This window comes from Nicotiana tomentosiformis, chromosome 2 (genome assembly GCF_000390325.3).
Source record: "Nicotiana tomentosiformis chromosome 2, ASM39032v3, whole genome shotgun sequence".
In the NCBI taxonomy this organism is placed as follows: Eukaryota; Viridiplantae; Streptophyta; class Magnoliopsida; order Solanales; family Solanaceae; genus Nicotiana; species Nicotiana tomentosiformis.
Genome location: NC_090813.1, coordinates 96016552 through 96044169, shown reverse-complemented (window position 1 = coordinate 96044169; position 27618 = coordinate 96016552). Strand labels below are relative to the sequence as shown.

General features: G+C 38.9%; 2 protein-coding genes across 3 annotated transcripts; both read left to right on the top strand.

Annotated features, from left to right (window-relative positions):
* Positions 1 to 11262: 11262 nt before the first annotated feature.
* LOC104120869 (ATP-dependent DNA helicase MER3 homolog) lies at positions 11263 to 24558 on the top strand. Its single transcript, XM_009632740.4, is given in 28 exon segments — positions 11263 to 13472; positions 15952 to 16083; positions 16753 to 16936; positions 17413 to 17574; positions 17666 to 17903; positions 17987 to 18023; positions 18114 to 18160; positions 18659 to 18696; positions 18920 to 18941; positions 19045 to 19257; positions 19422 to 19578; positions 19655 to 19706; positions 19883 to 19954; positions 20133 to 20182; positions 20287 to 20404; positions 20490 to 20553; positions 20634 to 20717; positions 20793 to 20918; positions 21000 to 21196; positions 21272 to 21460; positions 21554 to 21805; positions 21914 to 21963; positions 22322 to 22339; positions 22488 to 22570; positions 22664 to 22856; positions 23173 to 23210; positions 23291 to 23650; positions 23723 to 24558. Coding segments are annotated over 28 exon segments (5913 nt in total). The 5' UTR covers positions 11263 to 11292; the 3' UTR covers positions 24280 to 24558.
* A 1255-nt stretch (positions 24559 to 25813) lies between these two features.
* LOC104120870 (cytochrome c oxidase subunit 5C) lies at positions 25814 to 27009 on the top strand. 2 transcript variants are annotated; one of them, XM_009632742.4, is made up of 2 exons: positions 25814 to 25943; positions 26645 to 27009. In XM_009632742.4, exon 2 carries the CDS (start codon positions 26653 to 26655, stop codon positions 26845 to 26847), a length of 195 nt encoding a protein of 64 aa, XP_009631037.1. In that variant the 5' UTR covers positions 25814 to 25943; positions 26645 to 26652; the 3' UTR covers positions 26848 to 27009. The 2 variants fall into 2 exon arrangements, with proteins under 2 accessions (XP_009631037.1, XP_009631036.1); XM_009632741.4 differs by having other exon boundaries at positions 25815 to 25943; positions 26642 to 27009.
* The last annotated feature ends 609 nt before the right edge of the window (positions 27010 to 27618 follow it).

Genomic DNA, 27618 nt, shown 5'->3' with positions numbered 1-27618 from the left:
TGCAAAGCCAAACCCAGCTACCAAGCAGGCCGGAGCCCGGTCCACCCCGAGAAATTGCCCACAGAACGGATACAGCCATAGTGAGATCAAATGAGCAAGAATCGAGGACTACTCCCGAAATCGCTAAAATACTCGAGGAGCTCACAAAGCGAGTCGAAGCCAACGATATAAAAGTAGAAACATATAATTCCAGGGTGGATCAGATCCCGGGGGCTCCACCAATGATAAAAGGGTTGGATTCCAAAAAATTCGTGCAAAAGCCTTTCCCCTCGAGCGCAGCCCCAAAACCAATCCCTAAAAAATTCCCAAATATAACGGAACGACCGATCCCAACGAACACATCACCTCTTACACGTGCGCTATCAAGGGTAATGATTTGGAGGACGATGAAATCGAATCTGTGTTGTTGAAAAAGTTTGGAGAGACCCTCTAGAAGGGAGCAATGATTTGGTATCACAACCTACCACCGAATTCGATCGATTCATTTGCCATGTTAGCAGATTCTTTCGTACAGGCACACGCCGGGGCCATAAAGGTCGCAACGAGGAAATCAGACTTTTTCAAGGTAAGACAAAAGGATAACGAGATGCTAAGAGAGTTCGTATCTCGTTTTCAAATGGAACGAATGGATCTGCCACCAGTCACAGATGATTGGGCTGTTCAGGCTTTCACTCAAGGTTTGAACGTACTAAGTTCGACGGCATCACGATGACTGAAGCATAACCTGATCGAGTACCCACCTATCACTTGGGCCGACGTGTACAATCGGTACCAATCAAAAATTAGAGTCGAAGATGATCAGTTCAGGGCTGAACCCGTTGCTCGAAGGGATATCAATTGAGAACAAGATCCGGTCAGGGATCGATATCGACCGTATAATAGAAACCACAGAATCAATGAATCGAGACGTAACCCCGGACAAATCAACAAAAGAAGTGATCGAGATCAAGGGTCTCGGGGACCGATGAACAGAAGTAGGTTCGACAGGCCTACCGAATCTAAGGAAGCGCCTCGGTTATTGGAGTATAACTTCAGCATTGATGCATCCGCCATCGTGTCTGCTATCGGACGCATCAAAGACACTAAATGGCCTCGACCCATGCAGATCGATCCTGCCCAGAGAAATCCCAATCAAATGTGCGAATATCATGGCACCCATGTCCACAGAACGGAAGATAGCAGACAATTAAGAGAGGAGGTAGCCCGGTTATTCAATAAAGGGCACCTTCGAGAATTTTTAAGAGACATGGCGAAGAACCATTTCAAAGCAGGGATTTTGGCAAGAAGAACGAACAAGAAGAACCACAACACGTCATTCACATGATCATCGGCGGTGTCGATACCCCTCAAGGGCCGATGCTTAAACGCACTAAGACATCGATTGTGAGAGAAAAGCGATCTCGAACTCAGGATTACGCACCCATAGGAACTTTGTCCTTCAATGATGAAGATGCAGAAAGAGTCATACAACCTCATAAGGATGCACTGGTAATATCCATACTTATGAATAAAACTAAAGTTAAGCGTGTGTAATTGATCCAGGGAGCTCGGCCAACATCATTAGATTGAAGGTCGTACAACAACTCGGTCTACATGACCAGATCGTACCTGCGACCCTGGTCCTAAACGGATTCAATATGGCATGACAAAGGCGAGATAATTCTGCCGATAAATGTGACCGGGACCATCCAGGAAACAAAGTTCCACGTAATCGAAGGCGACATGAGGTACAATGACCTTTTTGGAAGGCCATGGATCCACAACATGAGAGGTGTACCCCCGACCCTACACAAGGTTCTTAAATTCCCAACATCGATGGGGGGTCATAGCAGTGTACGGAGAGCAACCGGCCGCAAGAGAAATGTTTGCCGTCGAGGAAGCGAATCTGATATCCTCGCCTTTGCCAATAAAGGGATCGAGCTCAAAAAGGGAACAAGATGCCAAATAGCAATCACAGACACCAGCTTTAACCCAACTAGAAAATCAGAAGATGGATGAAGATGATGATCATAGGATTCCTCGATTCTTCGTGCTTCCCGATGATTCCGACGCTACCTAATCAACGATCGAAGAATTGGAGCAAGTCATATTAATCGAGCGTTTGCCCGAACGAAAGGTATACCTGGGAACAGGATTAACCCCCGAACTCAGGAACAGACTTATTCAATTTCTTATCGATAACACGGATTGTTTTGCTTGGTCCCATTTAGATATAACAGGAATCCCACCGGATATAATGACACATCGGCTAAGCTTGGACCCTAGGTTCAGACCGGTTAAGCAAAAGAGAAGACCCTCGTCCGAGGTAAAACATGCATTCATAAAGGACGAGGTAACCAAACTTCTCAAAATAGGGTCCATTCGGGAGGTGAAATATCCTGAATGGTTAGCCAATGTAGTTGTAGTACCTAAAAAAGGGAACAAACTTAGAATGTGTGTAGATTATAAGGATTTGAACAAAGCATGCCCCAAAGATTCTTTTTCGCTGCCCAACATCGATCGCATGATCGATACCAAGGCCGGCCACGAGATCCTTACTTTTCTCGATGCCTATTCCTGGTATAATCAAATCCAAATGAACCCGGAAGACCAGGAAAAAACTTCATTTGTAACCAAATATGGAACATATTGTTATAATGTGATGCCCTTCGGGTTAAAAAATGCAGGAGCTACTTACCAATATTTAGTAAATAAAATATTCGAGGAACAAATAGGTAAATCAATTGAAGTTTATATTGATGACATGCTTGTTAAGTCCCTGCGCACAAGGGATCATTTGATCCATTTGTAGGAAATATTCGAGATTTTAAGGAAATACAACATGAAGCTCAACCCCGAGAAGTGTGCTTTCGGGGTCGGTTCGGGCAAGTTCCTCGGCTTCATGGTGTCAAATCGGGGGATCGAGATTAACACCGATAAAATCAAGGCCATCAAAGACATCGCCATCGTGGACAGTGTAAAACCCGTACAGAGGCTAACGGGATGGATTGCAGCCTTAGGCCGATTCATTTCAAGGTCGTCAGATCGAAATCACCAATTTTTCTCTCTGCTAAAAAAGAATAACGATTTCGCTTGGACCCTGGAATGCCAACAAGCATTAGAGAAATTAAAACGATATCTATCGAGCCCGCCACTCCTTCATACTCCAAAAATAGACGAAAAATTTTGCTTGTACTTGGCAGTATCGGAAATTGCGGTAAGCGATGTCCTAGTTCGAGAAGAGCAAGGTACGTAATTTCCCGTTTCTTATATAAGTCGAACCTTAGGTGAAGCAGAAACTAGATATCCGCACATAAAAAAATTGGCACTTGCACTGATAAGCGCCTCTAGAAAGTTAAGACAGTACTTTCAATGTCACCCCATATACGTATTAACCACTTGCCCGCTTTGTAATATTCTGCACAAGCCCGAACTATCAGGCCGATTGGCCAAATAGGCCGTCGAACTCAGTGGGTACGACATCGAGTATCAACCTCGTACGACCATCAAGTCTCAAATTTTAGCAGACTTCGTGGCCTATTTCACGCCGACCCTCGTACCAGAAGTCGAAAAAGAACTCTTATTGAAGTCGGGTACGTCATCGGGGGTATGGACCCTTTTTACGGACGGGGCTTCGAACGTGAAGGGGTCCGGGCTAAGCATCGTTTTAAAGCCACCCACGGGTAACACTATTAGGCAATCTATCAAAACTACTAGATTGACTAACAACGAAGCCGAGTATGAGGCCATGAATGCAGGTCTCGAGGTAGCTAAAAGCTTGGGAGAAGAAGTCATTGAAGCCAAGTATGACTCTTTGCTGGTGGTAAATCAAGTAAACAAAACCTTCGAAGTTCGAAAAGATAGAATGCAAAGGTATTTGGAATAACTGCAGGTCACTTTGTACCATTTCAAAGAATGGATGTTCCACGAGAGCAGAACAGTGAGGCTGATGCACTTGCAAATTTGGGATCATCGGTCGAGGAAGGCAAAATAAGCTCGGGGACTGTCGTTCAACTCTCGAGATCTGTGATCGAAGAAGGTCATGCCGAGATAAATTCTACGAGCCTGACCTGGGATTGGAGGAATAAGTATATTGAATACTTAAAGAATGGAAAGCTCCCATCGAACCCTAAAAATGCGAAAGCCCTACGAACCAAAGCTGTTCGATTCACATTAACTGCAGATGGAATGCTATACCGAAGGACATTCAATGGACCATTGACAGTATACTTAGGACCAGGAGACACCGATTACATCCTACGTGTGGTGCACTAGGGCACTTGTGGAAATCACTACGGTGCTGATTCATTAGTCCAAAAAATAATTAGGGCACGGTATTATTGGATCGATATGGGCAAAGATGCAAAAGAGTTTGTTCGAAATATGACAAATATCAAAGGTTTGCACTAATGATCCATCAGCCCGGAGAGCAACTCCACTTAGTTATATCCCCATGGCCATTCATAAAATGGGGAATGGATATCGTCGGCCCTCTCCCATCGGCCCCAAGTAAAGTTAAGTTCATTTTATTTATGATTGACTATTTCTGTAAATGGGTTGAAGCACAGGCGTTCGTGAAAGTAAGAGAGAAAGAGGTTATAGACTTTATCTGGGATCATATCGTATGTCGATTCGAGATACCCACCGAAATAGTGTGTGACAATGGGAAACAGTTTGTCGACAGCAAAGTGACGAATTCTTCGAAGACCACAAAATAAAAAAGATATTATCAACACTGTATCACCCTAGTGGGAACGGACATACCGAATCAACGAACAAAACTATCATTCAAAACCTAAAGAAGAGGGTGAACGACGCTAAAGGAAAATTGAGAGAAATCCTACCCGAAGTCCTTTGGGCATATCGAACAACATCAAAATCTAGTACGGGGGCAACCCTGTTCTCCTTAGTATATGGCTCCGAAGCCTTGATTCCAGTCAAAGTCGGGGAACCCAGTGCCAGGTTTCGATATACAACAGAAGAATCAAATAATGAGGCTATGAACACTAGCCTTGAATTATCGGATGAAAAACGAGAAGCTGCTCTCGTCCAATTGGCCGCCCAAAAGCAGCGAATCAAAAAATACTATAATCGAAGAACCAAGCTTCGCCATTTTAAACTCGGGGACTTAGTGCTAAGGAAAGTCACCCTCAGTACCCGAAATCCAAACGAAGGAAAAGTAGGACCAAACTAGGAAGGACCGTATCAGGTTCTCGAAAACGTCAGAAAAGGATCATACAAGCTCGCAAGCTCGGTGTTATAAACGGCAAACAACTATCGAGCAATTGGAATGTGTCGTACCTAAAATGATACTACTGCTAAGGTATGATCCTCCCATATTCGTTTACATTTCTAAACTAACCCCTGCAGGAGTCCGATCAGGAGCTAGGATGAATCCTTTAATACGAAGCCCTTGGTCTGGAAGCACGCGTTGCACTCTTTTTCCCTTAGACCGAATTTATCCAAAATGGGTTTTTTGGCAAGGTTTTTAATGAGGAAACCAATGATCGTGCTAAACTTAGAAATAATTCGACAGTATCCGAGGCCTCTTTGCGATCGACCTCGAATACTGGGGGGCATTAGCCCTCAAATATATCAAGTTCTGATGCAAGAAAGTTATTTCATAGCAACAAGGTTCCAATAGAAAAATTTGTAAGAGCCAAATGGTCAAAACGAACCATGCTCATGTAGTTGCCCCGAGCCCTGACGCAAAACATGAACACATGTATAAAGACTTGCAAATAAAGTTCTCTTATTTACCGATATCTTATATCCAAGATAAATTCCTCTATTTTCGAGATTTATTATGCAAACAGGATTGAGATGAATCTCCGAGTCCGAGCAAGCACTCACTCGACTATCACGCCTACATGCTATATCACTTCGAGTTCAAAAACATTCACTCGACTATTACTCCTATGGGCTACATTACTTTGAGTTCGAATCATTCATTCGACCATTAATCCCACATGCTACATTTCTTCGAGTTCGAAAAAATTCACTCGACCATTACGCCTACGGGCTACATTACTTCGAGTTCGACTTATTCACTCGACTATTACGCCTACGAGCTACATTACTTCGAGTTCGAAAAAATTCACTCGACTATTATGCCTATGAGCTACATTATTTCGAGTTCGAATCATTCACTCGACCATTACGCCCATGGGCTATATTACTTCGAGTTCGAAATCACTCACTCGACTATTAAGCCTACAGGCTATATTACTTCGAGTTCGAATCATTCACTCGACTACTAAGCCTACGAGCTACTTCTATTTCGAGTTCGAGCAAGCACTCACTCGACCATTATGCCTACGGGCTACATCACTTCGAGTTTGAAACATTCACTTAACTACTAAGCCTATGAGCTATTTTTATTTTGAGTTCAAGCAAGCACTCACTCGATCATTACACCTACGGGCTATATTACTTCAAGTTCGAATCACTCACTCAACTAATAAGCCTAAGGGCTACATCACTTCAAATTCAAACAATCACTCAATTCGACTACTAAGCCTATGAGCTACCTTATTTCAAGTTTGAGTAAGCGCTCACTTGGTTATAAAGGCTACGAAGTCCAAATTCGATCGAATTGCCTAAATCCCTGTGAAAACATTCATAAGTCATGAATAAAATCTTCACAAGTCAGAAAATAAAACAGAAGCAAGTTGGCAAAAGAAAAATCTATTATATATATATAAGATTGTTTACACGATTGATTACAACATAGAAACTAAGGGCTATATTTCTTGGTTATCTCCGAGAGCGGTCTCTTCTCCAACGGGCTCCCCCCCGTTCTCGGACCCGCTCTTACTCCCATCATCGTCATCATCATCATCATCGGAAGCCAAGGCTTCACAATCAGCTTCAAGTTCTTTAGCCCTTTTTATCTCTTCAGCGAGATCGAAATATCAAGCATGGATCTCCTCGAGGGTTTCCCTCCGAGATCGACACTTAGCAAGTTTAGCGACCCAATGTGCTCGAGTATCGGTGGTCTCAGCTGCCTCTCTTGCTTGGACCTAGGTAGCTTCAGCGTCGGCCCGATATACGACCACGAGTGCATCCGCATCAGCCTTTGCCTTTTCGGTGTTGGATTCGGCCTTGGCAAGTTCAGAGGCCAACCGAGCCTCGAGCTCCTCTATTTTTCTCGCTTGAATAACTTTTCTCCTTCACATTTTGAAGTTGGTTTTCGGCCGATGATAATTAAGATCGAGCAGTTTCTTTCTCTGCAGCAAAGTGGTCCATACCTTCTTTCCACTTCAAAGACTCCGCTTTTATCTCATCGACCTCCTTACGGAGTTTCCCGATCATCTCAATTTTCTGCTACAGCTATTAGACCGAAAAATTAGCCATCGTTCCGGTATCGAGCCCATAGGCTTTTAAAAGTATCATTACCTGCTCGGACAGATCGGTCTGATCTTGGTAAGCCTTGGCTAACTCAACTCAGAGGTCTTTTATTTCCTCTCCCTTTTGCCCTAAGAGGAGTTTTAGGGAGTTCCTCTCCTCCGTAACCCGTTGAAGGTCGGCCTCATATCGACGCAGCTCAGTTCGGAACCGAGAAGATGCTTCTCGATAAATTGCCGCGGCCTGCAATGAAAGAAGAAACGAAGTTAGAAAAGAAAAGCAAACATAAATGTAATGCCAAATAATTCAAGGCTTACCTGATTCAAAGCCTGTTGCACTCCGTGAAAAAGATCTGATGCGTCACTTGGACCGGTAGCGTCCTCGACACCGGTAAACAGGTCACGAAATGGATCCTCTCCATCATGAGGCCTATCTAGTTCGAGGGCCCCCAAAGCTTGGGCTTCTCGAATCGCCCCCGCGAAAAAAGCAGGGAAGGTGGGTGAGTCTTCGATTGCTACTACCCCAACTGAATCACTTGGAGCATTCTCTTCGGTTTGAAGAGATTCGGGGAGAGCCCCTTCAGACATATCCCCCATCCGTTGGCTTCGATGGGAAGCATCTTTGATCTCCAACAACTCGTGGACTGCCCGAATCTTTCTCCGATATATCCTCAGTTCGAGGCGGAGCCTTATAGACCACCATCGATCCAGCTGCCTGTGGAATGTCTGTGGTCTTCTTCGTTCGGGACGCCAGAGCGGACCTATTGTTTTCTTCTTCTTCTTCTTCTTCTTCTTCTTCTTCCCTCAGACGCAGAACTGATTCTACGTTCAAAGGAATGGTATTTTTGTTCGGCTTACGAGCCATCCTCTTCTTCGGTTTTCGATCTTCGGGAACGAGGGCTCTTTTCCTCTTATTATCTTTCATCGGCTTTGGGACATAGGCTGAAGCCTCTTCCTCGACGGACGAGGGCCTTAAAACTGCATCTATGCCCATACCTACATGCGGGAAATTTTATTAAAGTGTATGAAAAACATCTTGTTCGAACTACCAAAAAATACGAGAAAATGGCTTACCATGATTTTTGGCCTCCCATCAGCCCTTTGATAAGTCACGCCATGAGCGCTCGGCGTATAAGGAGGTTGAAATCAGATCCCGTACCTAGTTATTGAGATCGGACACTGCGCCGGGCATCCAGGGAACCGCTGCATCACAAAAGGGGGAATATCGGTGAGAAAGAAAATAAAAGAACAAAATAGTAGGAGATAACAACAGAATTACACTTACGCTTCATGTTCCACTCTCGGAAAAAGGCATATTTTCGGTCGGAATCAGGTCTGAAATCCTTACTCGAACGAACCTGCCCATCCAGCCTCGATCCCTATCCTCGTCTATGATCGAGAACAGAGCCTTGGTAGCTCGACATTAAAGTTTTATTAACCCTCATCAAAAAAGGCGAGGATGGTACAATCAGACGAGATGATCGAGGGTGAAAGGCATCCCCTCGATTTTGTTCACAAAATATCAGATCAAAATAATGATCCGCCAAAAAGAAGGATGGATCTGGCCTAGGGTTATTAGGTATTTACGACAAAAATCTATGATAACGGGGTCGAGAGGACCTAACGTGAAAGGGTAAGTGTACATACTTAAAAACCCTCTCACATGAGTAGTAATATCCTTTTCGGGAGACGGTACTACCACTTCTTTGTTCCCCCAGTTACAATCTTTTTTTATTTGCTCGATATACCCCCCGGTTATCGAACAAATATATCTCGATACGGGCTCACATCGGCCAGGAACCGGCGAACCTTTATCGAGTTTGAAATCGGAGGTAAGAACACACGCCGCCAGAACGCACTCCTCAGGCCGTGGATCCACCGGTGTTTTGTCGGTGGCAGATTGGGAAGAAGAAGCTTTTTCTTTTTGGGGGACGGTTTTTGATGTCTTCACCATTTTTGGATTTAAAGAAGGTAACAAAGATTTGGTGGTTTAGAAGAAGAATTTTGCAGAAAAGAATCAAAGATCAGCGAATAAACTCAGAAGAGACTAAAAAGAACTTGAAAATTTTTCTAAAGATTTAAGAAGTAAAAGTGATGAATGGCGGACGGAAAGGCTATTTATAGAGTGAAACAATGACGGTTCAATATCAGCGGTGGCCGACCACCGTCTGACATGCATTAAATGCCTTAAAAAACTAAATCGATGGGACAACTATCACGTGCGTCATGATCGGGCCCAATGTGAACGTCAGCTTATAATCCAATCGAGCCATTGAGAAATCATATCGTTTCTCACCACGTCCTTCCCGAGAAACGAGGGGACTATTTATATACGGTCGAAATAGATTTCGGTCTTCGTACGATTGATCGGGGTCGAAACATAATGGATCAAAGAAAGATTTCGTAATATCGAGATGGGTTCCAAAGGTGGTACAAACAAAGCTTCAGATTTTGGGTATAGATCAAACACCGAGTTCGAAGTCGTTATCGAGCTCGGGTCCGAATCGAACTATGATGAGATGATTTCAAGCTTAAGGGGCACATGCCAACCGAGATCGAGTCCGAATTATCACCTGATCCCGAGTCCATATCGAGTTCCAGAAGCAATACCGACCAGCACCGAGGCCGATCGAGCTCGAGCTTACCGACAAGAGCCGTTGCAAACACACTAAGGGAGAGAATCTTGGCGAAAATTAGGGAAAAACTGATTTATTATGTGTTTTCCACTATGTATTTTTAATTATGTCTAAAGTAGGATCCTCCACTATAAAGAGAATGACTACATTTTTGTAGAGGGCAGTTTTTGGCTTACATTGTAATTCAAACATCATATTCTCCTATATTGAAGAGTTATTCTTTTAAGCTTCATAAATTGATTCAACTTGCTTAGTCCTAAAAATCATTTTCTTTACAACCTTGTTTACTTTGCATTCTTTGCAATCCATATTTGATATATCTATTTATCCTTATGATTTGTATTAATTTATATCACATATCCTTAGAACTACATACAAATTCAACTCCATCCGTTTTTTCGGGTAAACCGTTCCAATATGTGTCCACCTAAAGAAGCAAAAATCATAAGGAGCAAAAAATAAATTATATTTGCAAATAAGCAAAAATCATAAGGAACAATAAATGATATTTGGGATGCATCTTTCAATATTTGTAACACCAGTATTTTGTTAATTATAAAATCATGAAGCTAACGGTGCTACTTCTGCGTATCTTACTATCTTAGTTTACTACTGAGACCAATTTCGTTTTAAACAAATAATTGATTAAAAATTGAATTCTAATTCTTATGAGTATGTATATCCAATGATAAGTTGTCTTTGTTAGGTAGTACTTTATTCTCAATATTAGACATTTCGGTGCGCATTCAAATTTAATAAGGCCTAATGCAGGTACCAGATGATAAACCAACGCCAAAATGACATTTAAGTACTTACCATTTAAGTTGAGTTTTAAGTTGGTGATTATATGTTCCTTTCACCCAAGAAGTATAGTTGAATCAAATTTTTATCCATGCTTACATTTCTAATAAGCTCCGACCTCTACCGGGGCAGATGTAGTACGGTAGCGTTGGATTCGATTAAACCCATAACATTCGATCTTCTGCCAGGGCAGATGTAGTACGGTAGCGTTAGATTCGATTAAACCCATAACATTCGATGTAGAGTAAAAATTTATGTGTAAAAATTCATTAAAAGTACAAAATAGTAGATATGAACCCATAACGTTAAAAATATAATGAGTTCAATGCTAAAAACTTTAAAAGTTTGAACCCATAGAATTTAAATACCGCGTCTGACCTCTGCAATGACTTACTTGATCTCGTAATCTTATAGTTAATTTATCTTTAATGTATCATAATATCTTTTTAATTGATCTCTTATGTAGTTAATAAACTACTCTTCAACTTTATATGCTATTATGCGTTAAATGTTTAGGCCTGGCATTCAGCATGCGAAGTATTCTGAGGTCTCTCCTGTTTAACTCAAGAAAAAACGTGAAAGCTAATGTAAACAAGATTGTCTCAGTCCTTAACGACATCACTAAAGAAAGATTAATCGTCCAAGGGACCATTTTTCATGGGCATTTGATAAAAACAGGCATTTCTTCTCAGAAACACATTGCCATTAAATTGCTTATTATGTACTTTAAATCCAGAAAACCAAAGGAAATTGATCAGATGCTGAAGGAGTTTGATGGGTTCAACTTAGTTGTGCATAATTGTCTGATTACTGCAAATCTTGAGTGGGGAAAGCTGGATGAAGCTCGTCGACTGTTTGATGAAATGCCTGAGAGAAATGAGGTTTCTTGGACTGCTATAATTTCGGGGTTTTTGAGGTTTGGAAAAGTTGATGAGGCTATTTGCTACTTTGAGAGAAACCCATTTCAGAATCTGTTTTCCTGGACTGCAACTATAAGTGGGCTTGTTCAAAATGGCTTGAGTTTTAAAGCTATGAAGCTGTTTGTAGAGATGCTTCAATCTGGAGTAATGCCCAATAATGTCACTTTTACTTCTGTTATTAGAGCGTGTGGAGAGTTGAGTGATTTTTATTTGGGAGCGTGTGTATTGGGTTTGATTGTTAAGGTTGGTTTTGAACATGACTTGTCAGTTTCAAATTCTTTGATCACGTTTAACTTGAGATTGAATGATACTGTTTCAGCAAGGAGAATTTTTGATAGGATGCAGAGTAGAGATGTCGTTTCTTGGACCGCGATTTTAGACATGTATGTTCAGAAGGGAGACTTAACTGAAGCTCGTCGCGTCTTTGATGAGATGCCAGAAAGAAATGAAGTTTCTTGGAGTACAATGATCTCGAGGTACAGTCAGAGTGGTGATGCAGAAGCGGCGGTGAATCTCTTCTATTGCATGGTCCAACAGGGATTTAAACCGAATAAGTCGTGTTTAGCAAGCGTAGTAAGTGCATTGTCGAGCCTTGAAGCTTTGATAACGGGAAGGATTGTTCATGGACATATTTTAAAAATTGGGATTGAACAAGATGCTTTCATTGGTAGCTCACTGGTTGACCTGTACTGCAAATGTGGAAGCTCTAAGGATGGACGTGTAGCATTTGACTCGATATTGGAGAAAAACGTTGTTTGTTGGAATTCAATGGTCAGTGGTTATAGCCTCAATAACCAACTCGAAGAAGCTAAGGAGCTATTTGACAAGATACCCCAAAAAAATAATATTTCATGGAATTCGCTAATAACAGGTTATTTAGAGTATGAAAAATTTGATGAAGTTTTTGAAGTTTTCAGTGACATGCTTCTGTCTGGAGAACAACCAAATAAATCTACTTTCTCTAGTGTTTTATGTGCTTGTGCGAGCTTAGCTTCATTAGAAAGGGGGAAGAACTTGCATGGTAAGGTCATTAAACTTGGCTTTCACTCTGATGTTTTCGTGGACACTGCCCTTCTAGATATGTATGCCAAATCGGGTAATGTTGAAAGCTCTAAGAAAATCTTCAAAAGGATGCCCAAACGTAACGAGATTTCCTGGACAGCTATGATTCAAGGGCTTGCAGAAAACGGCTTTGCAGAGGAAGCACTTCCTGTATTTGAAGAATTTGAACGGACGAAGTCCGTTGCTCCTAATGAGCTTATTCTTTTAGCAGTTTTATTTGCTTGTTCCCACTGTGGTCTTGTAGATAAAGGACTCCATTACTTCAATTCAATGGAAAAGGTCTATAATATACAACCGAATTCTAGACATTATACCTGTGTAGTGGACATGCTGTCTCGTTCAGGACGCCTTTCTGAAGCAGAGAAGTTCATCTTGGACATGCCTTGTGAACCAGACGTTCAAGCCTGGGCAGCTCTCTTAAGTGGTTGCAAAACATACAGAAATGAGAGGATGGCAGTAAGGGTAGCCGAAAAGATTTCAGAGTTGGCAGAAAAGCATCCCGAAGGATATGTGTTGCTCTCAAATGTTTATGCTTCGGCTGGAAGATGGTTAGATGTCTTACACACGAGAAAACAAATGAAGGAAAAAGGACTGAAGAAAAGCGGGGGATGTAGTTGGATTGAAGTGAGAAACCAACTCCACTCATTTTATTCCCAGGATGGTTCTCACAATGAGTCCACAGAGATTTACGAGGTTTTGGATCTAATGAGGTCAGAAATGCAGCTTATATAGATTGCTCCATATTTTGAAGGGCAGTTAATTGAAGCCAGTTTCAGAACAGAGGTCCATTCCCAGAAAATTGAGTGAATAAATTATCTCGTGGAGCAAAAGGTTTTGAACCATTGCTGCATAAATGCCTGCCTGACACTGTAATTTGGTAAAGTGAAACTGACTTACTGACATATTGGTTCTTTTCTAAAGAACGCAGTTTCCTTAGATGTCTTGAGATGGATTCAAGTAGGAAAAGCTCTCTCTTCACTAATCTCAATTCCTTCACCTAGTGGTTAAGAGCTTTCTTTCTACCGCCACCAAAAAACAAGGAAGGACTGATAAGTTGGAAAGTGAAGTTGGCAATGTAAACAAAAAGGAAAGAATGACTCATTCCGACTAGTTATAGCTTGCTGTAGACATTGTATAAGTCTACTTTTTGACCTTTTCCGCCATTGACAAAGGCTCTTTGGATTAATATTCATTGATTATTCCATACAACAACAACGACGCCTCAATCCCAAGCAAGTTGGAGTTACTATATGAATCATCATTGTCCATATCACTCCTTCTAAGCTCATCTCGGTCAATATGATATAATCCATTGATTATTCCGTCATTTTTATACTTCCATAATACTCCTACTTCCCGGAAAGATGATGATTTGACACAGGAACACTGGTTACTTGTAAATGTCTATAAGCGGTGGCAAATTTTGGAGGATAATGGAGACTGGTTGCCGAAACTATGCTCGTCTTAATGTGTGTAACTTCTATACATTGAAAGTGTAAAATTTTTGTTACATTATTAGGTCACCTACAAGAGATCTTCATGTAACAGTTCATAAAAAGTGAGATCAGTAACTTGGAAAACGAAGCAAGTTACTTGTTACTACAAGTTAACATATACAAGTATTTTTTTACATTGCATGTGTATACGTCCAATAAAATGATTTCTTTGCAAGGGCATATATATAGGTTTGAGGTGTTTTAATAACTAACACGAACTGATACTCCACTATATTAAATCAACACCAACGTTCAATTCCAAATTAGTTGATGTTGGTGTTATATGATTCTGAAATTGCTTTAGGAACTCACTCTCCGTGGCTAGCAGTTTGAGCTAACAGTAAAACTAAAAAGAAATCCTGTCTCCATTTATTATTAGAGAGAAAGAACGACATAGTTGTTAAAATAATAAAAGGAAGCGACGCCGTTCGGCTGAATGAGATTAGCGGGTAATTCAAAGTTAACGACTAATTGAGGTGGTTGTTATATTACACGTGTAAGGACGAGATCAAGAGAAAGTGACGGTCCAGATTAGCCCAGTAAAACATATATATACACGGAAAAAGCGTGAATGAATTCTGGTATGCTCTCCTTCCTCCTTCCTCCTGCTCTTCTGTAATTCTCTCTCCCAGTTTCTCGATTCTTCTTCTCTCTCATCTCATCTAAATTTTTCTATCTTCTTCTTCATTCTTCGATGATAATCACCCCGTACTTATCGAGCTCCATTGTTACAGGTTAAGCTCGAAGTTGAAGTTGTTTCAACGGTACTTGTTGCAGATTATTGAGTTTACTTTATGTTAATTTGGATCTATATAATCAGGGGCGGCTCAACGGATCTTGTGGCCTAAGACGAAACCATATTGAGAGGCTCTTAAATTATTTTATAAATATTTTATACTAACAACAAATTTGCTTCTAAACAAATTAATCATTTAAGATAAAAAATAGCAAATTTTTAAAAAAAAAATTTAGGAAGATGAGCACGAAGAATAAAGTGATAGATTATCGGAAGTTGAAGTCCAGAACTTAAAGTAAAAAATTTGACTTGGCTATCATCACAATCAAGAAATAGAAATAAAGGTACATAACGTAATAACTTAAGTTTTGAGTATTGACAGTGTCAAGAATATTTACTCCTTCTGATCAATTTAAAGGATAATTATAGATCATTCTATTAATTAGTAGCACTTATTGGTGAATATCTAAAATAAATTATAAATAACCTATTATAAGTTGAATTACAATAAAAAGAAAATCGGTGCTTGAATGCTTTTGTGTTCATGTAATAGTTTTAGAGAAGATTGTAAAAGAAATTCATTATGTTGTCAATGTAGATAACTGAATTCCTATAAAAAGGATAAAATTAAAATTGAAAAGTGAAGCAAATATACTAATTAATAAGTGAGAAAATTATCATAATTTATAAATTTATTGGTATAAAATAACCTCAATCAAATAATAATAAAAAAATACTGTAATACTTTTCTTTATACAATAATAATTATTTATATAAATTATATAGTATATAATAATAATAATAATATAATAATAATAATAATAATATTAATAATAAGAGTTTACAAGTAAATTTGGGGCCTTCAAATTTTTGGAGCCCAACGCACTGGCCTAGCGTTAGAGCCGCCCCTGGTTATAATAGTTAATGCCTAATAGAGTAGTAGTAGTAGTCGGTTCAGTTTGTTGTAACTTCTACTATCGAATTGATTTCCATTTGAAGTTGTGATAACAGTTTGATTTGAATTTCAAATTCGATGATCATGGATGGCTACGCACTTAGGTCTGTGATGGACTTGCCTCCTCTATTCCGTTCAACTTTCAGTTTCAGGTACTATTCTATGCACTTTTTTCTACTCGATTGCTATAAAACTTTAATTTTTTGTTTTGCTGAGATATTTTGTGTAAATTTCTTAAGGCTTCTGTTTGTCAGCACTGTGATTGAATGCTCAAGTGCTCTTACTGTACTGGAATCCTTGAAATGAAGAAATTATATACTCTCGTATTGCGTTTTAGGCATCACCTGAAATTTGTATGTAAGTGACTAAGTGTAGGGATAAATGTGAGATATAGAGAACATCTATTAGAGAACCAGTACTTTGTTTTAAAAAATAGTTGAGTGTGTGTATGTATATATATATATATATATATATATAGAGAGAGAGAGAGAGAGAGAGAGAGAGAGAGAGTGAGAGAGAGAGGGAGGAAACATATAACAGACCGCAACTAGTTTAGGGTTGAGACATAGTAGTTATAGTGTAACATAAATCATTTAAGAAGCTTTATACATAGACTAGCCACGAAGCTTGAATACTGTTTCCAGACTCCTAGAAATGTCTCAATGCTGCTGACTCTTTTCGTTTGCTCTTGGTCACAAGTCAAAGTCGAGATGGCTGTTTGATCAGCAGCTTCACATCTGCGCTATGCTATTACTGTATTACATTCTTTAGTATCCCTAATTTGTTTGTAAGGTTTTAAATACTGTTCTATCTACATGCAGATACTTTAACTCGCTGCAGAGCGAATGCTTTTCAGCTTGTTTCCTATCGGATATGAACATGGTAATCTCGGCACCAACTGGAAGTGGAAAAACAGTGCTTTTTGAACTATGCATTTTGAGGCTTCTCTCAAGGTTTATCTCAGGAGAGGGAAAATTTATTCACATAAAGGGGTCTCTGAAGACTGTAAGTCTCTATCAATGTTTAGCGTAAGATGACTGAATTTGTAATTTCAATGAGAAGGATCTATTGAAAGAAAGAACTCAACGTGCTGGAATACTTTCAATTTGTGATGTCTTAACTGCATGCCTTGTCTATTTTACTTCATACTTCCAGCTCAAAAGATCCTCAATTACTTATTTTAGATTCTCTTTTTGCTACTACTTTTATCTAGCATATACAAGCACCAAGAGGATCATCTTTTGGCATGAAAGAATTAGTGCACCTCAATACATCACGTTTTATTGGTCATTCCTACTTACAAGTTGCATCCTGTTGATTTATGTTTATAGTTGCATATGTCAGTCAGGATATTCACAATGATTTTTGCCACTATTGCCAACTCCAGCCCGTGCAAAGAAGATTATGTGGCCATTTGAAATTTTCAGCATATTTTAGTCATTTAACCATACTGCAACCTCCTTTTTTCGTCTGATATACAGATATATGTTTCACCCTCAAAAGCTTTGGTACAAGAGAAGCTTCGCAATTGGAACCAAAAGCTTGGCTCATGGGGGATAAACTGCTTGGAACTGACTGGGGACAATGAGTACTACAACATCAAGGATATACAGGATGCTGACGTAGTTCTTACCACTCCTGAGGTCAGACTATAGATGAAAACCAGCCATGACTTTGTTTTGTTGTGTCTTGGCTAACTATGTATTTGTCTTTGAATTTGCTTTTTTTCTGCAGAAGTTTGATGCTGTGACTCGTTATCGCATAAAAGATGGAGGCCTGAGCTTTTTTGGTGACATTGCATTGATGCTAATTGATGAAGTCCATTTGTTGAATGATACTCGTGGAGCAGCTCTAGAGGCAATTGTCAGTAGAATTAAAATGCTTTCGCGCAAACCTGAACTGAAATCAAGTGCTCTAGCTAATGTCCGTCTTATAGCTGTTTCTGCAACCATTCCCAACGTTGATGACCTTGGTAAATTTCAAGACAGTTCAAACAAGCCACCCTTTCATGATAATCGCTGATGTAGTAGTTGACTTAGCTATCTCTTTGTGCAGCGGAGTGGCTCATGGTTCCCCCGCAAGGAGTAAAAAGGTAGAATTCAATGTATATGGCATCTTTCAGTCGTTCTTATTGCTCAAAGAATACTCGTATTAATTCCATATGACTCTGTACAATATGCAGGTTTGGAGAAGAAATGAGACCCGTGAAGTTGACTACAAAAGTTTTTGGTATTTACTAATCCTTACGACTGATGTTCTATTTGATTCAGTCCTGGTTACACCCTAACTCATTGAGTCGAAACAGTTTGTGCTTAACCTGTATTTCAGATTAAATGTCATTGTTTGACTTTTCACAGTTTTAAAATCTAGATAACTAAAATCCGTATTGCTTGGTATTAGTTTGGAAGGTTAATTCAGAATTTGAGTATAATATCAGAAAGTGTAAAACTGAGTTCGAACAGGAATATTAAAGCTGGTCTCAGTTAGTTCTTTGAGTTGGATTTTGTGAACCAAATGCCAAGTAAGTGACAAAGTATTTTATTGGAAAGAGGGTACTTTCTGATAAAATTATGGGGAAGTACATTGAGCAATCTGAATCATACATGTCACTATAATGCCTATGAAATGCATTAAGCGCCTCTGTCGGAAGTGCATTGACATGTTTCTCTGGAGTAACCGCTGCCTTGTCTTTTATTGAGTTCTGCATTGCCAACCCTTTGTCTGCAGGATACACTCCGGCAAAGAATGACTTCCTATTTGAAAAGGTATGTTGTTTGTTGGCTTTTCTTTTTCAGGTTTCTGTTTAGGCGTCTTATCACTCCTTTCATTGAATAAAAGTTTTGGATGTCTCCTCCCTCCCACCTATCCAATTTCATGTCTTGCTTTGTCAAATTTAAGAATCGATTTTAAGGGATGGCAAGAGATTTCATTATTACACCTTGAAATACCTCTTATTGTCCTGATGATACTGTTGTTTTTCTTTTCCAGCGCTTACAGAACTATGTCTTTGGTAAGCATAAGAAGCTAGTTGGGACATCATATACCTCCTATTTTCACTACTCCTTTACCATGTTCTACACATTTTCTAGTGCTAAGCATGAGAACTTGTACAGATATTCTCATGCAACATTCTAGAGGAAAATCTGCTCTAGTTTTTTGCTCAACCAGAAAAGGAGCACAAGAGGCAGCACAGCAGCTCTCTCAGGCAGCAATGACCTATGGTCATTCTAATCCTTTCGTCAAAAGCAGAGAACAACAAGAAAGGTTAAGGGAAGCTTCACTATCATGTAATGACAAACAAATGCAGTCTTATATTCTTTATGGTGGTATGTACTATTCTCCCTACCTTTTGTTGCAGCCCTATCAGACCTCTGATTGAAACAAAAATGTGTTTTTCATTTTCCCTCTTTTTTCCTTTGAGGCGGGAGGTTGAATATGGAGTTGTATAGAGCGTAGACCCTGCAGATTAGTGATTATCTGTGTTATGCAGTTGGTTATCACAATGGTGGCCTTTCCATGAATGACCGCAGCCTCATTGAAGGCCTATTTCTGAATGGTGATATTCAAGTGCTGTGCACTACAAATACTCTTGCCCATGGAATTAATCTACCAGCACATACTGTTGTGATCAAATCAACTCAGCACTAGTATGTCTACCAGCAATTATCTAATTTTTTCATAAGTCGGATTGTCATCTTTGTAACTCTATCATTTTCTTTCCAGCAATAGGGAAAAAGGGATTTACATGGAATATGACAGATCAACGATCCTGCAGGCATGCTACTCATCCCTGGGGTTCCACTGCTATGTCATTTGTATTCTGCGATCTAAAAGTGTAGTCTATGTCTGGCATTCAGAGATCATGATTTTGTCCACACTTGGAAACTACGACTTTAAAGTAAATTTATTCTTAGTTCCAGATAAGAGCTATATGTTGTCCAACTATTGTAGATGTCTGGAAGAGCAGGTCGACCACCGTTTGATGACACAGGAATGGTCATAATCATGACCAGAAAAGAAACTGTGAGTCTTTTATTGTGATACAGATAAGGTTCACTGCATTATAAAAAATTGACTTAGAGTAATTTTATGTTTCTTTTCTCCAAGAATTTCTATGCCCTCAGCCAGTAGCTAATATACTGTACTTCATCTTGATCATTACTGCTAATTTTCCTATCTGAACCCTTCTTTTACATGTTAGGTTCACTTGTACGAGAATTTATTAAGTGGATGCGAATTGGTGGAGTCACAGTATGTAATTATTCATCTTGTTAGTTAGTGATGCTCTTCGACCTTGGGTGCATGCAAAAAGGACTGTGTTACCAAGAATTTGACGTGGTTTTCTTTCTCTTTAGATTGCTTCCATGTGTTACAGAGCACCTAACAGCAGAGATTGTTCAGCTCACCGTGTCAGATATAACAGGAGCAATTGAATGGATGAAATGCTCATATTTGTATGTAAGAATAAAAAAGGTATATCATCCTGAGCAGATTAATGGAGAACATGATCTATCTGAATTTTCTGTAAAATTCCTAACGTTTTTCACTCAAAATATAGAACCCAGAGAAATATGCAGTAAGGAGAGGGCTAACTGGCGACAGTTTAGAGAGCCATATGCAAGGTGATCAATAACACTGGTAAACTATGAAGTCCATTCAAGTTCATCTAGCCATGTGTGCTCACCTAAAATATGTTTTCCAGATATTTGTGTTCAGAATGTACATGAGTTGTCAAGCTATCAATTGATTTGGACAGATGAAGATGGTTTCCGCTTAAAGCCTCTTGGTATGGAGATTTCAGAATGCAGTATAGCATCATATCCATGTTGGAAATGTAAATTTCTGCCTCTTGTATATGCAGAACCTGGAAGATTGATGACGAAATATTATCTGAAATTCGACACTATGAAGCACATCATGCAAGCCCCTGGGAACTGTAGCGTAGAGGATGCACTTCAAATTATTTGCAGTGCTGAGGAACTTGCCTGTATCTAATTCATACTCTACAAAATTAAAAAAAATGAGTAATTACAGCTGGTGTTATATCTCACTTGCCTGTAAAATGAAGGGATACAACTGAGGCGCAATGAGAAGAAGCTCCTGAATGACATAAACATCGACAAAGACAATCGGCTTCGCTTTCATATCCTTGGGGACAAGGGGAAAAGAAAAAAGCGGATACAAACCAGAGAAGAGAAGATATTTGTTTTGGCAAATGACTGCCTAACGGGGGATCCTTTAGTCCATGATTTATCCCTTAGCCAGGTTTCGTCATCAATTTCATGTATTATATTACCATGTGCCAAGAATAATGCTTCTAATAGTCTTTTAATGATGTAGGACATGAACTCTATATGTGCAAATGGCTATAGAATTGCGAAGTGCATGAAAGAGTATTTCCTATTCAGGAAGAACTATCGAGGAACTTTGAGTTCAGCACTTCTAGCCAAATCTTTGTATCAAAAGGTCTGGGATGACAGTCCATACTTGCTGAAACAATTGCCTGGTATTGGAATGGTGACAGCAAAGGTTTGTAGCTTATGTTCATCTGATAGTCCAAATCTTGGGACAAAAGACTGAACCCTAAGGTTTCTTCTGACATACACTTATCTTCCTGCATAGGCACTGCATTCAATGGGAGTAAAATCATTTGTTTCACTCTCTGAGGCTGATCCAAGGAAAATAGAGATAGTCACTGGAAGAAAATTTCCTTTTGGGAATCATATAAAAGAGTCATTACTATCGTTACCTCCAAAAGTTGAGATGAAGGTTGAGGAAACTGAGAGCCAAAGGCAAGGGAAGTCCAAGGTTATGGTAACGCTGACTAGGTTGTCACAACCTGTGCAAACAACTAAACGACATTATGCTGATATGGTATGCTAATTACAGAGACCAACTCGCATTAACACTATTTTGTCTCATCTTGCACCTATTTTATTGTAGAATTTACTCAATGACATTCAGTTGAAAATTTTCTGACAGGTGGTTGGTGTTGAAGAAGATAATCTGGTGTTATTTCATGAGAAAATAAGGTAATATATTCTTAAAGATAAAGTGGGCACTTCAAAATGCCATCATTTTTCTTGAAAAAAGAAAAGCTTCCCAACAAAATAAGGACATCTCAAAGCATGTTTGTATCAGTTCAAATTTAGAATGCCATTATTTTTCTTCAAAAAAAGAAGATTCCAACAAAACATTGACATTTTCGAAGCATGTTTATATTAATTCAAATTTTTAGGCGTCCACCATCTACTTTTGTATGACTAGCCATACATTTTACACCTTTTGAATGATTTGCATGGGTGTTCAACTTATGACCTAATGGTGTTAAGTCTCTGTAAGATTCTTTAGCCACTAGAATGACTTGAAATTTCTTTTTTTTACCTGCAGAGTGGATGACTTTCCTAGGTACTCTCAGAAGCTTGGTCCTCATTTCCAAATCAGGCCTGAGAAATGGCTAGACTGTACCAACTAGATGATCAAATTCATGAAACTCTTTTGAGTGTATGTCATAGTTAGCAGTGATCTGCACTGATATTTTGGTTTTCTTTTACAGCCCTTATAGCAGGACAGTTCTGGTGCCAAGCCCTCAGCAAGGGAAGCTGACTGTTAAAGCAGATCTGATATTTGATGAATTTAGTTAACTCCCCCGACATTCTCTGTGTAGCTTCATTTATGTGTACTCCTGTGCCCCTGAGTGTTATCTGACTAGATCACATCATTTTTATGCAGTTGGTGTCGATCTCCATCAAAAGGTTTTATTGATAAAGGAGATTGGCCTTAATTTTGTGAATAAGTACAGAACCAAGCAGCCTTCTTTGTTCCAAGCCAATGATGCCTGCATCATAAAGGACACAGAGGATGCAGCTCAAGCTTCATGCCAAGTGTCTCATACTTTACCTGAACCTGAATGGAGCTCAGACATGTGAGAGCTAACTTTTCCTTTTATGGGCGTAAAGTATATGATAACCATGATGGTTGACAATATGACTGCTAACTCTGTAGCCTCTGTTTCTTATTTTGATTTGGGGTATGCATATTAGATATATGACCTTATATATGAGAGGGCAGTTTAAGTTTTTAATAAATTCCGACTGTGTTTGTTGGACCCTATGAAATAATTGTGCGGTGTCTGTTTTGTGGAAACTGAAGGATCCAAATCCCATCGTTCTCTCTTACTTATGATGGATTGAATCTGCTTCCACACTGAATACTAACTGGCTTTTTGTTTCTGTAATCAGGCCCAGTTTCAAGCTAATAGACGAAGATCTAGAGGAAGGTAGCAATTAAATTCTCACATCTAGTGTTTCATGTACGTCAATATGTCACTGACTTCTGCTGCTATATACATCAATGAAGTGGTACCTGCTGCTGTGGTTGAAGATGATGAATGCAGAATCATAGACAAAAAGACTATATTTGACCATATACGTGAAAAGGGTAAAAGCCTCCCTGCTTTTACCCCATTGAAAGGTACATGTTCACCATCATTAAAGACTTTGAAACTCATCATAAAGCGCACTCGCGAGGAGCAGCTTCTTGTTGAGAATGCTGTAGGAGTATCGGAAGAAGTGACAAAAACCAAAGTCCCACGTCGCAGCATGGCCATTCACTCTGCAGAATATATCGATCTAGAAGAAAATAGACCATTCTATAACAAAGATCAGAGACCAGATAGCCATCACGTCTCTAATGCCATTTACCTGGCTAGTGACACAGGTAATACACGAAGTCCTTGGTACTAATATTTGTAAATTATATGCAGGCTGACGTCAAATTATACTGTTCTAGGTGAGCTTTCCTTTGAAACTGGGAGGGTTCCATCCGAAACAATGGCTGAAGCATTGACATTCAATTATAAGCCTGTGGATTCTAAGATCTTCCACAGCTTTGAGAATGTGAAGAACACAGAATCCAAGTTACTCAGTATGGCCAATGAAACCTGCACGATGCACCAACCAGAGCATAATTCTGCCATCTTTGGATTTCAAGAGACAATTCCAACAAAAGTTGAGCAAAATGCAGTAGCTAATTTGGATCTTGAACCTGTGAAGGCAAAGGGAAAAGCAATTATAGAAATTAAAGAGGTTGATGATATAACTCATGGAAACACACCTTGCACTAGTGAAAAATCTGACCTTTCTTTAGTGACCTCAAGAAAAGCTGCAGAGGAAAGATCAAGATTGTTGTCATCTTCAGATGCTTGCCTTAATATGAATAAAGTTGGATATCCACTACGTTCTCCAAGTTTCCAGGAACAACGGTGCTCTTCTTCAGTACAAGTGGGAGAAACCAGCCAAGCAAATCCCTATGGGTTTAAAAGTATTTTCTCATTTCTGTTTGAGTGAACGTGGTTGTATCTGGTATGTTGAATCCAATGACTTGCTTTTCTCAACTATATTGAGAATAATGAGATGTCACTCTTGGAAGTATGCGTAGAAGTGAAGGATCAGCCGAGAAAACCTGTTTGGCCTCCTTTGCTCTGTTGAATAAAATTACTCTCCACGATAATGTTCTTCCAGAAAAAATTGTATTGCTGTGCTACTATCAGTGTATTTGGATCCGGATAGAATCTCTCCAATTTCACCGGTGCAAGTCTAATTTAATGACATATGTCATTTTTCAAATCCAAAGGCCAAGACTAAATCAATCCCTAAACTATGGTTAAAACTAAATATTCCTATTATTTATCCTTTCCTTAAACGTAGAATCTTTTACTTACAGGGATATTGGGATACGGTACCAGCAAAATCAAATCCTTTCATGGATTTTTTTATTTTTCATGAATCAAATCTCCAAATTGTTAAACTTTTTTCTCCCGAAATTTCAAATTCCTTCAAATGATATATTATTTTAATAGGCATCATAACTTTTTTATTTTCACAGGGGACATTTTCATTTTTGTTCTTCCACCTTTTTTGTTTCTTGGAAACCAAATAAATATTTTTTTTTGTAGTAGGCAATTAGTTGCATTGATAAATTTTTTTGGTTGAAGTTAATGTGAAGAAGAAATAAATGGTTTAATCTTTTGTTTTTCTTCATTCTCGCGCCAAAGAATCGTTTCCATTGATAAGAAAATATTTTCCCAATCAAAATGAAATTCCCAGCAAGATTTTCGGATGGTTGATTTCTCTTTCCAATTTTGATACTAACCCAACAAGAGAATGTAGTTTAATCATGGTTTAGTCTAAATAAATTTTGGCCCTTGGATCTGAAAGATGACAAATGTCATTAAATTAGACATGCACTGATGAAAATGGAGAGATACTGTACAGGAGTTGAGCCAAATTCAGTATATTTTAATTTGTTATAGTAGGTAATGTTTCTTATTTTTTAGGAATAGATCAAAAGAGAGTTTTCCTGAAATAATACTCAGTAATAATTCAAAATCTAGTACTTTCGTGAAAACTATATTCAATCTAATAATTTCCTTGCCACATGTAGTGCCAAAAGGATTCTAATATTCCATCTGTTTCAATTTAGATGAGGTAATTTGATTCGACACGGAGTTTAAGAAATAAAAGAAGATTTTTAAAATTTGTGATCTTAAAAGCTTTATGGGGTCATGATATTTGTGTGGTTATGAAGGGTTCTTATTAATGGTAAAATTGGTAAAATAAAGAGTTTAAAGTTGAATTATTTTCAATTGTAGAAATGTGTCATTTTTTTTTAACGAATTAATAAGGAAAATATGTCATCTAAATTAAAATAGAAGGATTACTATTTTTTTTTTAAATGAAAAAGAAAAAGGATGTCCATGCTGGCGATTCTTGAACGCCGTAGCGCAGGACACATCAACGCTGACTTTGGTCAGAATTCTCAATTCTCCTGTGGACCACCATAACTAGCGTAAAGTTCGTCGTAGCGAATATTTACCCTTTCGGTGGCTGCTAGAAATATTTTCTGAGCTTCTAGAAATCTGTCACAAGGAATTCAACTTTTTTACCCTCTATTTCGAGCCCCTGTCCTTTTGCTTCTCTCGCGTCACCGTCTCACCGATTTGCTTTCTGAGGTTTGTTTCTTCCCTTTCTTTGAAGTTTCATTGTTCTACTTGATTTCTATGGTTATTTACATAGTAGATGTTTGCTATGGAAAAAGATTATTGTTTGATATTATAAATGTTTGATTTCAAGTTATGTGCTTTTGGTTCGCGTAAACTCAATAATCGAATTATGATTTGGAAGAAGCAACTCTGTTTGTCTAAAAAGAAACCAAAAAAAAAAAGAAAATTCTCTTTGATTTCTGTAGAAGTCAATTTTTCTATACAAGACATATGCATGAGATGCTGAGGAAGGATTGAAGATGGCCGCGAGGGGGTTGGATAAAATTTGATTTCCCGGTCCCAATTCTTGTCATTTTTGTTTATTCTTTGGCTAAAAATTTTAACAAAGTAATTCATTTTCGAAGTTGGAATTTAGATATTAAGAAACTATATGAAAGGTTTAAAGGTGCAAATTTTCTCATATCAAATAATCAAAATACGGAAAGAACACAACATTATTCAAAATGCACTAATTAGAATTTCTGATACAAAAATTGGCAGTCAATTGAGAGTTGAGACAGAGGAACATGTTGCGTGTTAGTATTTTGTTATTTTTGGTGCAACTGTTTTTACTGTTCTCATGTATGAGTAATTAAGCATTCAGTGTTATTACATTGAGACTGATTCGTGGAATTGACACCTTTCATTTACATCCCTTTTCCCTAAAGAAGAGGAAAAGATGGCAGGTTCCCATGTTGCACATGCTGTGTACAAGGGTCCAAGTGTAGTGAAGGAGATACTGATTGGGATTACTCTTGGCATGGTTGCGGGAGGTTTCTGGAAGATGCACCATTGGAACAACCAGAGGAGAACTAAGGAATTCTACGATATGCTTGAGAAAGGTGAAATCAGTGTTGTGGTGGATGAGGAGTAGCTTTTCAACTCCCTTTGCTTCAGCATGAAATTGGTTTCTATGGTAGCTTTAGATGTTACTTAAGTATACTTCTTTCTTGTTAAGGAGTGTAACAGAAATTTTTTTGAGTTTCTTTGAGGATAGTTTTAATTTGGGAAATGCAATGCTTTTGAAATTTTATAACACAGCCTAGCATATTTGGCGTTTCGCATGAGTATGTTTTTGTGTATTATTGTCTGCCTATTGATATTTAGTGCTTTTGAGCTGGGGAATTTCCCTTTTCCCGGGCTGGCATTTTTTTAATGGAATATGTAGCTATTGTGAATCCTGCTCAGCAGATTGTAAGTTGCTAGTTGCAATGATGAAGTTTTAGCTCCAAAATCAACCTGAATATATTGTTCTGGTTATGTTATGCTATTATGGAAGAATTTTCAAACAATTTCTGGTTTTCTTTACTTTTATGATGTTTACACTACTAGCCAATTTGTGGTGGTCATAGTTGTTATGATTGTTAACATAGTTGCTTCAATAGAACTTAGACATGCAGGTCCAAACTGAAAGCTTTTGCTTGTATTGTTGCATCTCTGGTTGGTGATGGAGCATGGTGGTTTTGGTTGGTCTTATGAAGCATCAAATAGAGTTAAATAATTATAAAAGCGGAAAGTGGTTCCAAGGGTTTTTTTCGGTAGTAAGAGTGCAGCTCATGATGTCTGAGCTGTGGGATTAGGCGTAGCGTTAGGCGCATATTACAAGTTCGAATATTGTTGTAGACAAAAGCCTGGGGTACGTAAA

Excerpts from the sequence above, each read along its gene's own strand:
- LOC104120870 (XM_009632742.4), top strand. The coding sequence starts at position 26,653 with ATGGCAGGTTCCCATGTTGCACATGCTGTGTACAAGGGTCCAAGTGTA.